This window comes from Euwallacea similis, chromosome 2, assembly GCF_039881205.1.
Source record: "Euwallacea similis isolate ESF13 chromosome 2, ESF131.1, whole genome shotgun sequence".
NCBI lineage: Eukaryota > Metazoa > Arthropoda > Insecta > Coleoptera > Curculionidae > Euwallacea > Euwallacea similis.
Window position 1 is genome coordinate 5533370 of NC_089610.1, and position 17909 is coordinate 5551278.

The window sequence follows — 17909 nt, forward strand, 5'->3', positions numbered from 1 at the left end:
CATTTTCGCTAAAATGCTGGTCACTCAAGACAGTTCGGCAACGCCAGTTAGGCCACATGAAATCTCCGAAAGCGATATCGTTCTTCCTGTATTTAACCCATTTCGTAGCTCTCACTGTTTCAGAGATAGCAATAGTAGAGCACAATTAACTCTCGCCGTTTTTCCGATTAGAAAAGCAATTTTTTCATTAAAAATACGTTTATTAATTACTGACAACTTAAAAAAAGATAAATAGTACACTTACTTATTATTAAAAAAATTGGTATCTACCGGGTTTAAAGCGTGAAATTTTTATAAAAATTAATGACTTTATTAGCAGAAAGACGTTGTTTAGAATATTTACTTTGGAAAATACATTTTTTCGTAAAAACGTTAACAGGGTCTAGAGTATTAATAGAGTTTAACGTCATACTAACGTTAGATTAACGTTACATCAACGTTAGATTAACGTTATATATATATTATGTTTTATCCCGAAAATAATATCATCAACAAAAGCTAAGTGAACGAAACACTGACACTACAAACTACACATAAATAATCCTCCTTCCAAATAATTCCAATACGTAGCTGCACTATATTTCCCGAAGTGTCGTCATGTAACAGTAAAATAAAAGAAAACAAAAAAAAGTAGAAATTCCGTGAAAAAAAAAAAAAATATCATAGGAGCATTTTAGATAATTTTAAACTATAATAATGAATTTAATGCTGGATGGGAATCAGTTTTTCTCCAGAGGCGATGGCTGGTAAAGGGGCCTCAACGGTCAACACTCCATCTTTGCTCAAAGAAGATTTGATCAGTTCAGGATTGGTGCCTTTTGGTAGCAGGAATTCACGGTTGTACTCCCTGTACACGGATTTTGATTCTGTTTTCTCCTCGTGCTTAGCGTGAACCTGAGAACGAAAGACAACAATGATTAAGTAGCAAGCAAATAAGTTGCGAGTACACAGATAATGTACAGCTGAATGGCTTTCCCTGACACCATTTCTGTGTGCGTAGGATACCTACTCAATCCAAATAACTTACGCATTACTATCTATAGTTTAGTAACCTCATAACGCCACGATCCAGATGAGAGCAAATAACGTTTCTATAATTGATTGCAATTTCGACGCATCGTCAAAATTGATTTTACAATTTACGGTTTGGTACTTAACGGTACCGTAATGCGCTACGTACGGTACGTATGGTACGTACTTACCAATAATTTATTGTCAACGGTTTTTACGACTATTTCTTCGGGAGCGTATTGGCTGACGTCGAATCTGAGTTTAAGGCTCTTGTCGTTGCCATCGCTCTGGATTAGAGGTGAATTCCAGTCGTCGTACCAGGTGGTCGCTGGTGGTCCGGCCCGGTGGACGAGGTCCGAACCTCGATCTGAGCTTGTGTTTGACGATTGAGTAGTTGTGCTAGAAAAGCAGAAAATAACAGCTAGATGTTCGTCTTGAACCGCTCGGTAACAACACCAGTTACGGGTTGATGGCTATAAATGTATGTGATGATCACCAGCCGGCAGGATGTAATTAGATTCGGACGTTTTAATGGGTGGCTGATGCTATGCACAATTGAATTTTCATCGGTAATAGGTGCATCGGCGAATACAAGTAGGAAGGTGCAAAGCTGGATTAATGGTGGATAGGTTAGGGGAAACATTGGGATGGCAGGGAATATGTATAATGATACTTCCACGTGTGCATGTGTGCGTTTGTGCTTTGCAGGGCGAATCTGTTTTTTTTAATTTTTACTTTTTATATTTTTCTAATTTTTTAAAATTTTTATATTTTTCTAATTTTTTTAAATTTTTATATTTTTCGTTATTTTAATTTTTATATTTTTCTTAACTTTTTTAATTTCTATATTTTTATTTTTTTAATTTTTATATTTTTTCTTATTTTTTTTTAATTTTCATATTTTTCTTTTTTTTTTTCATTTTTAGTTTTGATTTTAAAAATTTATTTATATTATTTTTGTTATCATCTTTATTTTTATTTGAAATTTGACTTCTTTCATAATCGAAAGTGTCGTATCTTGCAAATATTTTAGTCCCAGTGCCCCCATCGGTTTTCGCACAACGCCAAATTCTTAGATACTTCCCAATTACAGTTTCCCCACAATCGATGGACACGATTCCCGGCATGGCACCCTGCATAACCGGCAGTGACAGCGGCCGAATTTGACAAAAGAGTTTGGTTAGAAACTCACCAAATGTCAAATGTTATTATGCCTATCAAATGATGACATTTGCTGAAGTCCTAACCTCACTCACTTGTCAAAAGTTTATGAGAATCACCTTTTATTATAAACTAATACAAATCTCCGATTTAAAGTGTGCAACTGAACTGTGAGTTTATTTTCTGGACACTTATGTGCATGAATTTTCAAATCACGGGACCAATAAATGAACAATGACCCATGATATCTTTTAGGCTAGCACTAGCGAATTTCATGTAGTTACCTTATCGACATTTCGATATGCAGAAAAAGGAAACTAATATGTACAGATCAAATTCGAGTGCACGTCAATCACACTGTTACCACACAGAGTAAACAAAACTGAATAAAAAAATGCGCAAAAAGATTGTTGAGGTCGAACATATATGCGCAGGATTTAACTATTGTTCATTATGTTCGCCTATACCAATCAAATTAATAATATTGTCACGTAATACCTAAACGTAACATTCAAAAAGCTGGATGGCCGCAAATGGTACCTACTTATTGAAAATATGGGGTACAAAGTGATTACTGCAGGGAAACTGTCCAAAACTGTTTCTCCCAAGATTTTAACTGCAGAAAATTTTGTTCTTGTTTTAAACAACGAAACGTGAGGTAAAGTGGTTTTACCACACGAGCTGAAAGTAGCACTTTACATGTACATGACATATGTCACTGTCAAAATTTTCGCGGGGATTTGACATTGACATGTGTGTGGTATGTGCGAATGTAAGAGTGTGCGATAAAGTGCCACTTTGCGCACGTGTTAGTTAAATAACTATTCACATACTACAACACTCTCACTCCAAGATGTTGGTATAAAAGCTTTCTACGAACATTTTATCTACAAATATCTACAAATTACCTGGATGAAGACTTGCTCGAAGAGAGTTTTTCATTCTTTCCTTCCTTAACCACTTCCGACTCGTAAGACATGCAAGTAAAAAAGCATTAGGTTAGATTGGTTATGTAAGCGTATCCGAGTACCTGGATGCAGCCTTAAACTAGTTGCAGTTAATTTAGCTGCAGTTGTTAGCTGCATTTGGTTAAGTGTTAAAGTTATTAGCTTTACCTAGAAAAGAGAAATGATAAAGTTAATAAAGTAATAAATTTGAACCGAAGCAGTTCGCACGCTCCGATATTTGCTTATGCGATATTCTAAAATAAACTTTCCTATCCGAGTTGATTATATCCAATACTAGACATACATATGTCCACGTTTGTCGTGCTTATTTGGTTTATGTCTTATTGTGCCAAAAAAAACAAAAACATAAAAAAATAAATGAATAAAAATTAAAAAGATCATAAAAATAACACATCAGAAAGTATCGCGAAGCTGTATTCCTACTTAATACTCGTAAAACTTAAACGAACAGATTAGGGGCTTTACATGCTACTTGAGAATTGGTAGCTATACATTTAATAATGCAGTCACAATTTTAAGTTTTAGTTGCCGAGAACATGCAGGAGTTTCATGAATCCCACTGCTTTCGTTTCGGTTCAAATTGCAAACAAGTTTTATTTTGTTATGATAAGCATTTCACAGCTCGTCACGGGGAACGCGCAGAAAAACGCTTCAACTATTATTTCATGCTCGAGGGGCCGATAGATGAGCAACAAGAATATAGTTACATGTCATTTTGAACCACTGTTCTATGAACTAGCACCTTCAACCAACCCTACAAAGAATAATCAAAAGGGTTCAAATTGGGTGATCTGGGAGGCTACGCGTGCGGTCCTGCCCATTTTCCCACCGGTTAGGGTAGTTATTGTCCAGAAACTGACACGCAATTCAAGTGAGGTTGGTGACAGGTCAGTGGTGAAAACAATGACGAATTAGAAGTTCTCAAAAAATAGAAACACAAGTTTTTTTTTAAATTTTAAGCCTAGGGAGAAGTCCTTCAGATACGCCCCTGACAATGCTCAAAAATTTACAGTTACAGCAATAAGCGCCCGAACTTTTTCGTATTATACCACTGCGCTAAGCTTTCTATTTTAGGCGAATGACATCATATTCCATTACGCATGCCGAGTCTTAAAATGGACACTTAAGTACCAACTGCTCGCCCGACTCATAAAAAAAGTTAGGTACTGAAACGCGAAGGCGTGATTTCATATTAGCACGTAGGTACCACCTAATATTACCATTGGTCATGGGTTTTATTCAATTAGGTGTCGATAGTCTGAAGTATTGGGCTCTGTTTGAACATGTATTGACACGACATTGAATGGTGATCATGTAGTAATAAGTTTTTATGAGTAATTTAATTATAAATTCCCTGCCACGATGCTAATGAGCCATAAAATAGTTTTCACGAGCTCTGAATACCATTTTTTAATGTTTTTTTTTGTTAAATTTTATGAATAAAGTTTAGTGTTCTTTTGCGGAGCTTTGAGGTTCACCTCTCCGGTCAGAACATCCATATAATCTCAGTTTAAGTAGGCCTCGTTTCCCTGAGCTACTGCTCAAAATAGCACATTACCTATCCGAATGAAAAATAAACAAATTGAGGTCTTGACCTCCGCTGCATTTATCAAAGGTTGAAGCAATTTAGTATCAAAACTGTTGAGTTTATCTCCACTATTTTACCATATTAAGTTAGCAATATGGAAGGCGACATCTTTTATTGCTTTTGGTAGCACTGTTCGTCCCATTGCAGGTAATTTTTGAAGTAGTAGCATGATAGTTATGTACATAACAAACCAGGAAGGTAACTGGCATTTGTTTTTCGTAACACACGTGTGCGTTAGCAGGAATCTTCGCGACTACCACCTCCGTTTGTTATGTTTACTTTCGTGGGGGCGGCGGGAAAAGATTCAAACGAATCAAATAATTAAGACGAGACAAAATTCTGAGTCATCTGAGGCAAAAAGGAGTAATCACAATATTGAAATTTTCCGAAAAAAATACTCAATAAAATGTAGTTTTTAAATGTTCATTTGATGTATAATATGTTGTGAAATATATATAACTCTACGATCTACAATGTCAATCAATAGTTACCATTTATGTAAATTGCAGCATTGTGTATGGGTAACCTTGACTGAGTATTCTAACAACAAACAATTGCCTTATATGGCGATCTACTATAATCTGAATCGACGTTTTCATACACCCACGCTTACGTCTTTCTACACTTTTAAAAAATGAGCTTACTGTAGGCATCACCTTTAGCATTCAATATGTATCCACCAGTAACTTGCCTGTCCTTCTGGCCTTATGGAATAATACACGTGTTCTCTCTCTCTCTAAAATTGTGACGATCTTCCTTTGCATCTCATTAATATCAGTATTGATCTTTTATAGTTCCTCATAAATGACGGTCTAATGGGGACAGATCTGGTGAACGTGCCGGCCAACGCATGGCTTCAATGCTTATAATGACTTCATCGAGAAAATTTCAGACAAAATTGTAATATAAATTTGAGCCGGTTGTTGTCCTTTTGAATACCACTGTAGATATATTTCCGAAATAACTCATTTTTTGACGATCTTCGAAAGTTATCTGATTTTTTAAAATTTTGAAATGTTATATCCTTGAACTCTAAATTGCGGAACTAGCGCTTTTTCCATTGTTTATTGAACAATTTTTCGATGAAAGGAAGTCGACAGCTTCTCACTCCTTTCAAACATCCCAACTTCCGTTCCTCCGCCAGCTGAAGCTAAAAATACATATAGCATCGCATTCAACAATCCATTTAAGTCGTTTGTCTTCAAGTTGCTACTAAGTATAGAAGCGTCACAGACATCCGTTTTTAGCAATGCATGATGTAAGAGCTGAAGAGTACATTGAACTTGTTTTACATTACGTTTTAAGAACCGTTTCATATGTAAAACACATAAAGAGAAATGAGAAATTCACGAAATCCCGTTATAACAAGCCCATCTGTGAGGCCCAATTAAAGGCAGTTTTCGGAAATTTCGAAAGCTGACGGTTTTAGGGGAAGAGGCCCCCATTTCCATGCAACCCCTCTTCCCATTCAGGGGTGAAATCTTCGACCATTAAGGGTGGTAGAGTTTTACGAAGGTCTGTTTCGCCGCTTTGCAATTTTTCCACAAATAAGTTGATGAAATAAACGATAAAGCAAAATAAAATAGAAAATAAAATAAAGAATAAAATAAAAAAATAAATAAAAATAAAAATATCCGAGATGAATTAACGACTTGAAATTTAGAATTCTTCGTCTATGACATTTTCCTCCTTTCCTAGATCTACAATAGGGTGGTAGTTGACTTCCGACCCTTGGTATTATCTATATGCAATTAAATCGGAAAGGGATCGGGGCGATGCAGCGCCACAAAATTATCTTAAAGGGTGTGGGAGCCATTGCCACAAAATGTCAGTGTTGCCTTTAAAACGACCTATTACTTCTGCACATTTGCCGATGCAATTAAATGAATTTACTGTCCCTACAAACACTGCCTGAGGCCTGATTTTGAACAGGCACCCCTTGTTTAAATTTGATCACCTTTATTTTGGATTGAATGCGCCCGAGATTCATTGGCACAAAACCGAGTTTCCTGATCGCATTGCAACGCCCTCTACCAGTAGATGTCAGTCCAGTGTCAAAATTCTTAATTTGTGTCAAACTTTTCAATCCAGTGTCAAAAGCGTCAAAAAATTTACTTGCGTTCATAGTTTGACACGAGATCTCTGGTGTCAAATGATGGTGGTTATACGGGGTGTTATTATTCAAGTACCTTGTGATAAGGTTGCTATTCACTGATTCAATAATAAGTGGGTAACCTGAACTAACTTTGTGGAACTTTTCATCTAATTTCTATTTATTTAATAGTAAAGATGCGTGCAGGTTTAAAATAGTAGTTGCTCTTCCAGAACCACTTTAGTACCTACTTTCCTTTATGCCCGAGCTGAAAGGAATGTAAACAGAAGGTTACCACATGGAAATGTGATTCCCTGGCACGTTTTGTTTATTTTTTATGTCTAATTAGAAAATAAACGTGGGTTTCCGGTAGTACCTCCTAAGGTAGTACCTTCTAAGTACTGAACTTATTATTGTTAACTGCTGCACTACAAATACGTTACCTAGATCGTTAAAACTACTCCATCATTAAGTAATTTCTTGGAAGTAATCGCTTATAAAGTTTCATTAAAATATCTCCTGGCGCTAGGAAGTAGCGGTGAACGAATAAATTCAATTTAAAATTAAATTAAATTTAAATTTTTGCCCCTAAAATTGGAATTAATTAAAATTAAATTCAATTCAATTAAGCGCTGCACTAATTTTAAAGTGAGCTTCAAAAGTTTTTAATTTTTGATGATGCATTTTAGTTTTTTCGTTTCTGTTTTTCTGATTTGACGGTTTTTGAATGACCGAAATCAACAATAGAGAGACATGAAATCATTGGGAAAGGGACATACTTAGGCCTTATTGATTTTAGCGGACGCAGACGGGTGTTTGTATTGAAATCTTTCTACAGCGACACGCTCTTTTAACGGGATTATAGGTCGTATCAGGTGAAAGTCGAAGAAAAATTGGAATTAGAGCATGAAATGCCTAATGAAATGTTCGTTGTTTTTGGGAGATTGCAATATTTAATAGAGACGAAGCAGAGGACAGTCCAATGTCAAAATTTTCAGTCTAGTGTCAAAATTTTCAATTCGGCGTCAAAATTTTCAGTCCAGTGTCAAAATTTTCAAAATCCAGTGTTAGAAGTGTCAAAACAAATTTTTGACACTGAACCATGATCTCGGACCTGGATAGTTGTTGCCCGTTGCTCTTTGCCTACTATCCTTAATCTGCTGCAGCCGGATGAGCACAAAACTAATTCGTTCACTTTACCGCTTTTAACAAAAACGTGCAATTACTTTGATTCGTCACAGTCGGCCGCCCAGCCACATTCGTTATTTCCATTGTTGTAATATACAAACCATCGTTAATTTGGGGCCCAATTATGATTTTTTTTCTGCGATGAGCACATAGATGAGCGCGTAGGTCGCGTTCAAATCAAGCCCAAGATAACCCTGAACGTATATCCTACCTGGTCGTACTCCTGAAGAAGTTATTGCTCTCTCTATTCATCAACTCCGATCGGAACTTGGACATTTCCTCTTCCATTTTGCGCATTTCCGCGTCGAATCTTTCCCTGATGCTCGAATACTCCGTGTCGATAACACTGAAGTCGCTGTGTTTGATGGGGATGTTCCTCCTGTTTTCGGCCATTGTGACTCAGCTGCTCCACTTAGACTCGAAATAATCCTCAAAAATCACTAAAAATCCACTCGAAACCGCACACTTGTGCACTGCAAACCGGCTAAAGTAGAAACGAAGACTACAGGCAACGCTCCTCACTCGACGTTCTGAATCGCTATGCGCAATATTCTGAAACTGTAGTCGATGTCATGCCTCGATTTTAAATAGAAACACGTTCTGGGGTTTTGGGGGCCCACGGAACTTGCGCGGAAAATAATGGGGGAAATGGGTTCCCACACGGGGCAGTTGTTCTCGTCTCGCTTGCCCGCTCGGACCGTGGAACCGACAAGGATGGAGGTGGACGTAGCAGGTTTTGAAAGAGAAATGATCAGGTGCGGCTGCAGTGTGAATCACGAACTGACGTAGCAGCAGCTCTGTGGCTTTCAAACGTTCGAGAAATTTGTCCGTCGACATTGGGAAAAATGACTAGAAAAGGGACGGAGAATAAGGGTGACGGAATGCCCTCTGTCTCATGTAATCGAGGGCCCAGCTGGGGCGCCACGGAACCTTTAGAACCGCCGCGTCAATTTTTGGTTAATGGTTCGCGAGAGGAAGTACGCCTTCCGTCTACGGCAAGACTCCCACTTGCTGCCCACTCACCAACCTTTTGCCGACAACTTGTCGACGAATTGCCGACATCTTGCCGACAACTTGCCGTTCTTGATATTGCCAACGAGATCCGCCTTTTTGCCCGGGTCTCTTTATCTGAGTCTAAAATGCCCAAATGAGAGAAATAACTTAAATGTAAACATGAACGGTTGTGACAGGAGAACTATTACAAGACCTCGAACGTGGTTTAAATGGACAGTTTTGCACGTAGAAGGGTTAATTTAAGCTCGATTTGCGAACTTATGGTGACCATGGTGGTGAGTTGGAGCAGGCGCTACAGCAAAATCGTAGCAATACGGCGCTGCATCGCGGCTGTCGCCTGAACGCGCCCAATACAAGTACTAAATTTATCAATTTTGTAATACAGTTCGTTAGAATTTTGAGATCATAAACTAATAATTGTGACTCAGTTCAAACATGCCCTAAAAGGCATTTTCTTTTAGGGCATATTCATTACCTGACAATCATGAATCAATGCACCTACCTACTCATCTATGCACTCATTCTCAATTATTTCTAAATATGACCGAATAACACATTTTTTTAATTTAAACACAGAATGTTTCATGACTTCGAACTTGGGAGATCCTCCCACGTGCCGCATGTTTGTCTCATTGTCATAGAAATTTAGATGTTTTGGATTTTTACGTAAACAAATCGTATACATACGATTTCATTAGTAAGAATGACGTGGAAAATGAAAGCTCATTCTTCAAATTCGTGGGCGATGCACGTTCTGGATTGTTGGAGAATGTTGTTGTAGCGCACCTCTGCTCATATTACAGGTCTTAATTGGTTATTGATATGGTCAAGATTTTATGAAATTTTTACGGGATGCGTTGTCTTGTAGCTGTTTGGGTACATCAACTAAGTATCTAAAACAAAAATGCGATGGTACGGGGTGACCCAGGTTAATTGAGGTTGGGGATGGCTCCTCCTTCGAGTTCGGGTAACTATCCCGAATTATGGAGAAGGAGGCAATAGACGCGGAAGGCCGATAAATGAGCAGGAATATACTTGTATGTGATTGTGGACCACTATTTTATGAACTAGTGCTTTTAAACGACCTCATGAAAAAATAATCTAAAGGGCTCAAATCAGGTGATCCGGGAGGCCATGCATGCGGTTCTGCCCTTCCTACCCACTGGTTAAGATAGTTATCATCCAGAATATGACAGGCAACCCAAGTAAGGATGATAGCGCACAATCGTGCATAAACCACATCTTTTCTCTGGCCATTAACCAACATTTTCTGACTGATCGAATTTCAAAAACCTTCGGTGCCGTTCGCTATTAAGCCTTGGAGAAAAACGCGAGGTGCACCAAGACGATCGCCGATTATGCCTACAGACATTTTTTATAGACGAAATAAATTAGGAACATTCTGGAAGACTCGAACGTCCCACTTAACAAATTCAACGTCCATATAGGAAGTTAACTTGGGGGACGGGAAATTTGCATCACTCTTAACCTACATACCTACATATAAGCACATTCTACATTCAGAGTGCTTAATAAGGCCAAACCATTTTCATGAAATGAATAAGTCCCAATAAATCTGTGACTCATCCAATTACAAAAGCGAAACGGCAACGTTATAAATATCGTTACTGTTTCAGCTTAAAGCTGAAATCCTCTGAAACGACTCAAATCGCGCGACCTGCCTCAATTTTCAGCGTGACTCATGGAAGATTTGTCGGTTGTTTATTGGACAGAGTGGATGGTCACTTTTATATTTGAAACTCATTTGAGTGGATGTTTTCGAGCTGCGATTTCCTTTCGGTTAACGTTGCGAACAAATTGTCATCAACTAAATTTGCATGGAGCGTTTTTCGCTGCTGCCAAAAAAAGCAACTTTTGTGCCCAAATGATTTCAATAATTAATTCCTCGCATTATAAATATGATGTTATCAAAGTTATTATTCGCAACAAGGCGCATTTGTTGGCACGGCCAAAATTTCGTGTGTTTACCAGACTTCGTTCCAGCCCAATAACAATCGTAACTTTTCGCTTTTTGGCAAAATGCTAAAATTTGGTCATGAGGGCTGATTTATGTGCATAACGTTAAACCAGTATTCAGTTTCTTTTTTACGGACTCCAGTTCCTAGTAAAGCGACACTGCCGAGCGCTCGGTTAGTTAGTTTTAACTTTGGGAGCCCTTAAAAATTGTGAAAAATTAGAGGAGAGAAATAATCAAAGTCAAACGGCGTGGTCCAAATTGGGCCTACGTGCATGCGTGTCTTGAGAAATGGAAAAAAATAGAATTAAAAAAAAAAATAATTCAAAAAATTAAAAAATTTAAAGAAAAAAAAATTAAAGGAAAAAAATTAAATAATTTTTTTAAATTTAATGTTTCTGAGATATATCACAACGATTTTGCTACTTGACGATATATAACAACGAATTAGACGGTTTTTAAATACTTTCTTTCAGACGACATAGGAAAAAAGAGGTTTGAAGCTCCACCTCTGATGCGTGACTCAGCCTTTTAATTTCCCATAAGAACGCACGGGGAACAACGCCGTCACTCTTCCGAACTTCTCCACTGGGCTTCGACATTTTCCAGTTTTATTAACACATATTAACATTTTCCAATCCGTGCGTTAATTGAAATAGGTTCGCATAAATATTTACTTTTCAGTACTGGCCATAGTTATGCCCGCTATTTATAACCGAACCGACCTTCTAAATCACAAATAGCTTACGCAGATATTTCACTCATATGTGTTTCAAACTGACTTTTATCGATGGAATTTCTTTGATGGAAAATATATTGAGTACTAATAAAAATTTGTATTGAACGACATTCTTAGGCGAATTTATTGGGCGAGAAAATTTGAAGATTGAGTTACTGCCAAGAGGAACGAGACCTTCGACCTGGATTGGATGCAGAAAATATGCGTGTTCTATGTTTCTGAGCCTCGTTTCGTTAGTCTATAAATTTAATAGCTTTTTTTCTATTTAGTCAGTTTTGTGTTCAGCTTTTTTCGAGATCCCCGTTTTGGCCCTCTCCCTATATTGAACCAAGTGCGCTCATAAACTAAAAACTTCTTTTTTTTTATATACAAAATTAAAGGAAACAAACGTAAAAACAAAATTAAAAACAAAATTAAAAACTGAATTAAAAAAATTTAAATATCTTTTAACTGAAAAACTAAACAACAAAAATTTAAACACCCTAACAACTTTTTTTTATGGAGTTTTCGTAAATTTTTGGGCTCTACCTGCGGTGCCTCAGTATTGCATCCTAAAAAAACCCAGTAAAAATGGAAAGTTTTTGCAAATAACTTCTGAAACGGTTTCAGCTATAGAGCAACATGAAGAGGACAAAAAATCTCTGAATTGAAGAGTGAATTCGACTTTCCGAAAAGAAATGGTTAGGGGCGCACCAAACAGGTCAAAGAGAGTTAAATGGCATCCTACCTCATGGAATGGGGGGGGGGGGGGGGGAGGGGGGTGAATAAGTACTAATGTGACCCATCATTTTCAGCGTTATTAAATTAGAAGTCCAATAGAACAGATAAAAATAGAAATCCAACCGGCACCGATAACAGACTAAACGAAAACATCTCATCAAAATGAAAAACACCTTTGAAGACACTTGTTGGTTCCGCCGATCGTTAGGAGCTTCACGATTGATTGCCATCGGCGGTACCTAATCGCTAATTAAAATACATTCGTCTACAACGTATTCCACCTGCCTTTAACCTGTTTAATTGATTTTTCAAGCAAAATTCGGTTTGCCGACTGCAACAGCAGTGAAACCATAAATTTTAAATCTGCCTTAGTTAACGTAAACCAGTGCTATTCGGTTCTCAGTCCCTTGAATGTCGAATGAAAAATGTGCCACATAAGTACCATATCTTAATTGAAATAAATGCCCACTGGTCGAAAGCGACCATGTCGCTTCCATAAATGGTCACGCGCCAAGTACCTTGAGTGGGTTCGACACCTGTTACGTCACGAGGTATGTAACTGCGAAATACGTGTCTGACCAAATTCTGATTATCTGCTGCAATATTTGATAAAATAGCCATAAGTGGTCAGGTCATTTTTGGAAAGCATGCGTTACGCTCGATGGCATGAATTTGCGCCGAAGGTTTTGCCAAAGTAATAATTTAATATTTAATTTAATACTGAATTTGATACTCAATTTAACATTTAATTTAATACTTAACTTCACATGCGATTGAACACTTGATTTAATATTTGATTTAATTTAATATTTTTTTAAATATTTTTTAAATATCAATTTAATTTTTTTGCCGATTGATGGTCTGCCTGAACATCTTTTCCTCCCATGTGAAGCCCCACTGCTGAGACGAAACGTTGATAGTTTAAGATAATTATCGAGATATTGGGGATGAGAGTTTTTTAATGGTTGGATTATTAATGAAGTACTTTAACGGTAGGATTTCATAGCTCCCTCAATTTTTGAGATATTAAAGCTAAATATGCACCATTTCACATGATTAATGCCTGGAACAATCTGCAGAGAGGCACTTCCGTGGGCTTCCTACCTTTCACCACCCTAAACAGTTCAGTACGCTGCTGACGGTTAGTTCCTGAACTTTGAATTATTTGGTAAATTTTGAAACTTTTTTGTCAACACCCTGAAGCATTTTCACAAAATAGAAAACAGAAATTCCAGAAACAGAAATAAAAAATCCAGGTCCGTATTGGAAAGAAAATTAAGATTGACGTTATGGAATCGGTAATCATTTGGATTGAATTTTAAGTGGCCCCAAACGAGACTTTCTCCTTTCGGCCTGTGGTGGGACTTGCAGCTTGACCCGTCTCGCCTGGCCGATGCCGAGCGAGGGACGATGCCCCCGCAGAGCTACTTCCCCCTCGCTTTCTTATAACATTTGAGTGTCTTTTTAAAAGGCGAAAATGTCGAAATCCTGGTAACTCTATCAAGGGGATCATTTTCATGGAAAGGAACCAATTGACCGCTGGATTGATTTTATCGTTTCAATCGAAGTTATTTTGCGGAAACCATGAGTTTGATTTGTTGACTCTAAAGGGCTTCCAGATAGTCATTCAATCCAGCTCCGGGTAATAACCAGACCTGGGTTTCTGTAATTTTAAATTAAAATGTCGTAGGTAAGCAGTAAAATATAAAAATATATTGTGCCAGCCCCAGTATTTGGAAAAGTCCAATGCCAGTCAGTGCCAAGAGCACATTTCGCAGCAGTACTATCTGAACGATTGAATTTTTAAACTCATTAATGACGTTGTTGGACTGTCTGATTGCCTAGAAAAATAATTCGCAACATTCAAAGTATCAGTCGAATGAAGAGTTTCTAAGAAAAATAGAAAAACGAGACGTCAGTAAAATGAAAAAAGGGAATTTTTGACAGTTTTTTTATATTTTACATCTTTATATTTGTTTATATTTTTATTTTTTTATATTTATACTGAGAGTAACAAAGCAGTTAGGACCCAGTTTCTATTTTTTTTTTGCCCGAAACGAAACCTTCTTTAGAAATGTCGACATTTGCAATTGGGACACTTTGTATACGACCAAACTCCTTACTCAATTGAATTGTAAATTTTACGAAATGAGTTTACTACAAATCTAAAATTAGGCTTCGTCATCTAAGCTTAAAAAGTTCCATGTTGATCCTCTCTCTAAGCACATCTTTAAAAAAAGCTCGCACCCACATGAATCGCACTACAGATGTTTTTTTTTTAGAGGAAAGTGTCATTAAAACCCATTACCATCAATCAACTAATTACATGAATGCAATTTTTGCGAAGGGAACGGCACTGTTCAAGCGTAATGTCTGAGCAAATATTTGAGTTTATTCCCGTAGAGCGAGGACGCCTCCCTTAGATAATTTTAACACGCAACAAGAAACCAGAAGGAATGGCTAACTTGAGCTGGCTATGGATCCTGCAAAAAAAAATGAATTTCTATACTTCGACTGAGGTCTGTTACTTAAAATCATAATTGAGATAAATTAAATTAAAATTAAATAAATTAAATTGTAATTTAATTTAATTTAATTATAATTCAGATCATTAAAAGACCAACAACCATGAATGGTTTGTGAAATATGTATACCTCTCTAGTGCATTTAATACACCGAAATGTCTTATCTTTTCCAATTCGTTTACGTTTCCTAAGCTGGCGTCTAGAACAATCTATTTTAGTCTGGAAATGCTCTCATACGTGCCTACAGAAATAACTTCTGGACGGCAGCAAAGTTATGCCGGCTTAAAATTTCATTAGCTGTACTTCAGATAAACACAAAATTGATTCGAGAATAAAATCTACGATGTGAACCCGTAAATCATTGTCTGGAACGTTTCGATTTCGATAATACGTTAAAATTGGAATTATTCAGCATCAAAGTTAGATTTGTCGATTTTTATGTGTCCATTGGTTTGGGTTCGGAAGGTGAGAATAATTCATTAAAATTGGTGACTTGACACAACCTTACTACGCGAGACGACACGATTAGTGTTGTGCAATTTTATTATGGGATCCTGGTTTAGCTAACGCCAAACAAAACTTTTTCGACGCTAGAATCTTGGCTGATTATTCACTCGTTATTAATAAAAAATAAAAAGGACATTTTACATGTTATAAATATTAATTAAAAACTGTTTTCATTATTTTTTAATAGCATTTTAAGCTACAATTACAAACGTTTAAGAGACATATGTAAGTAGCATGCACTGCCGGCTTTATGGGCGGGCGAAGTTTAGCAATGACTGACTTTCCTGACAGGTAGTTTTTTCTTGGGGTTAGGGGAGGCAATCACTAAAAATTTCGCCCATGGCGCCAGACTTGCTGAGGCCGGCCCTGTTAACAAGTGATATTGAAAATAATTTCATTTGAGTTGGGTGGCGCCACCGCTGTGATGAATTGCAATACTATTCGAATAAGAGATCTACGTATTTGTCATAGCGCATGTCTACTAGTAATCAGTCAGATACCAAACAACTTAACCTAACAATCTAAAATTTCCCTAAAATTGCAATTTATAAAGCTGAAAATTCGATTTTTGCTTCTTATTTTCATTTTTAACTTTAATTACAGTCCTCTTATAACAAGAATTAAGGCTTTTGCCATATAAAGCTCCTAGAGAAGTAAAAGACCTCTTTTTCTCGAAATAATGAACACATTAAAAGCCTTTAGTAAAGCAGTAAGTACTTAAAAGTGCTCTTGTTTAATAGATTTATCTACGTAAGGAACCCTCAATATTGTTATTTACTTATTGTTTACAGAGCACAGGATTGCATTTAGTAAAAAATGTTGCCATATTTGGTAGAAGTAGTTCTGATGTAATACATCCCCCTGAGGAACAAGTAATAACAATTCCGCGACCTAAAACCAGGGAAAATGAGCCCTTACACCAAAGAAAAGCCAGGTGAGACTTAAATTTGCTGGAGATTCTATAAAACAATGATAATAAACAGTGGGGTCCAAATTGTTCCCCACAATCATGTTACATAATTATAATTTTTAATGTTTAGTTTGGTGAAGATATATCAATATACAATTGAGAAATAAAAAAATTCACAGTTGAAAAAGAACAAAATTCCTTTGTAAAAAAATTATAATCATTGTTACTGTAAGAGATAATATATTAATTTTACCTTGCCTGTATATTAAAGTCTTGGTCCTAAGATACTTTCCATAAAAACAGCAGCCGGGCATTGGCCAACTTCCTCATTTCCATGGCAAATATATCTCCTCAATAAAGTTTCTTGGACTTTTGTACTCCTATAATGAGTATAAAGGAGGCTGGTTATGTAATAAAAATAAACACAACTCATACTTAATTATCTACTGACTGCTTTACAATTTCAGGTTAATCTATCAATCAAGAAAAAGGGGGATGCTTGAAAATGATCTCTTATTGAGTACTTTTGTAGCAAAGCACTTGAATCAGTTTACAGTTGACCAAATCAACACATATGATGAGTGAGTATTCACAGCAAACATATTTTTTTTACCAAAGTTTCAAAATGACAATGTTGGTTTAATTCTATCTAAACTTACATTATAGAGAAGAAGGTATTCATAAAAAAAGTATATTAAGTCAGCAAAATGGGCAACTTTTTTCCAATTTAACTGATATTAAAACTGTTACCGTTTTGGAAGCAACAATAGTGAACAGATTTAAGCATGAGGTTTTTGTTTTGGTTTAGAACTAAATAAAAAAATGGTGAATTCTAGGTCTACAGCATGTCTTACGAATATAAAACATGTAAACAAACCCCAAACGCGTGATAGCCAGCTTGGTCGCCGTTGATTGGTCGGTTGTGCCGTCTCAACGATCGATATTCCACAAAGGCGACGGCATTTCACAGGGTTGAATTTATTTAATTTTAAATGAAAAGCGAATTGCACGAACATAATGAAACATAAACTAAACTTTTTAACTGTTTAATATATAAGACGTCATCATTTTTGAACTACACTAGACATGGCTAAATTCTAGTGCCCATTACTCTAAGACCTTGTTTAAAAAAACATTTTCAGTATAATAACGAACTGACTACGGTCCTGTTCAATACTCTCGTCTTGAACGGATCACGTGTATTTGTTTTTATGGATATTTTGCTCCTAAAACACACTATAAACAAAAATCTATTCACTCAGATTGATTAATGGCCCTTCTAATGATTGGGACATTTACTACTGGGCTTCAGAAGTAAAGGAAATTCCTATCGAATACAATACTGATGTTATGGACCTGCTGAAACTACATTGCAAGAACTTGAATAAGGAATCGAGAATCCGGCAGCCTGATCTTTAATATAGTTTGGAGGCAAGGAGATCAGAAATACCGTAAAGCGACCTAAGAGATTTGTGGAAGTTTTGTACCGACACATTTAGTGCCTCCTTGAA

At 36.7% G+C, this 17909-nt stretch overlaps 3 protein-coding genes and 1 long non-coding RNA gene across 6 annotated transcripts in view; 2 read left to right on the forward strand and 2 right to left on the reverse strand.

Annotated features, from left to right (window-relative positions):
• Positions 1-17909, forward strand: part of LOC136415717 (succinate dehydrogenase assembly factor 2-A, mitochondrial-like) — a 115556-nt gene that overhangs the window by 41903 nt on the left and 55744 nt on the right. Inside the window, exons 2-5 of the mRNA XM_066400474.1 lie at positions 16127-16197; positions 16280-16422; positions 16866-16979; positions 17661-17881. Of these exons, the coding sequence (XP_066256571.1) occupies positions 16168-16197; positions 16280-16422; positions 16866-16979; positions 17661-17817 (444 nt within the window). The 5' untranslated portion in view covers positions 16127-16167 and the 3' untranslated portion in view covers positions 17818-17881. The remainder of the gene's footprint in view (positions 1-16126; positions 16198-16279; positions 16423-16865; positions 16980-17660; positions 17882-17909) is intronic.
• Positions 1-17909, forward strand: part of Uck (Uridine-cytidine kinase) — a 112330-nt gene that overhangs the window by 38677 nt on the left and 55744 nt on the right. The gene's annotated exons all lie outside the window — the stretch shown is intronic.
• Positions 180-8592, reverse strand: LOC136415710 (heat shock protein beta-1). 2 transcript variants are annotated; one of them, XM_066400459.1, is made up of 4 exons: positions 8221-8592; positions 3081-3153; positions 1203-1410; positions 180-894 (listed from the first exon to the last, which is right to left on the reverse strand). In XM_066400459.1, exons 1-4 carry the CDS (start codon positions 8399-8401, stop codon positions 703-705), a joined length of 654 nt encoding a protein of 217 aa, XP_066256556.1. In that variant the 5' UTR covers positions 8402-8592; the 3' UTR covers positions 180-702. The 2 variants fall into 2 exon arrangements, with proteins under 2 accessions (XP_066256556.1, XP_066256545.1); XM_066400448.1 differs by lacking the exon at positions 3081-3153 and having other exon boundaries at positions 8220-8586.
• On the reverse strand, positions 14626-17187 carry LOC136415740 (uncharacterized). 2 transcript variants are annotated; one of them, XR_010752647.1, is made up of 3 exons: positions 17058-17187; positions 16652-16778; positions 14626-14939 (listed from the first exon to the last, which is right to left on the reverse strand). It is a non-coding gene; the product is annotated as an uncharacterized lncRNA (long non-coding RNA). The 2 variants fall into 2 exon arrangements; XR_010752645.1 differs by lacking the exon at positions 14626-14939 and adding an exon at positions 15723-15854.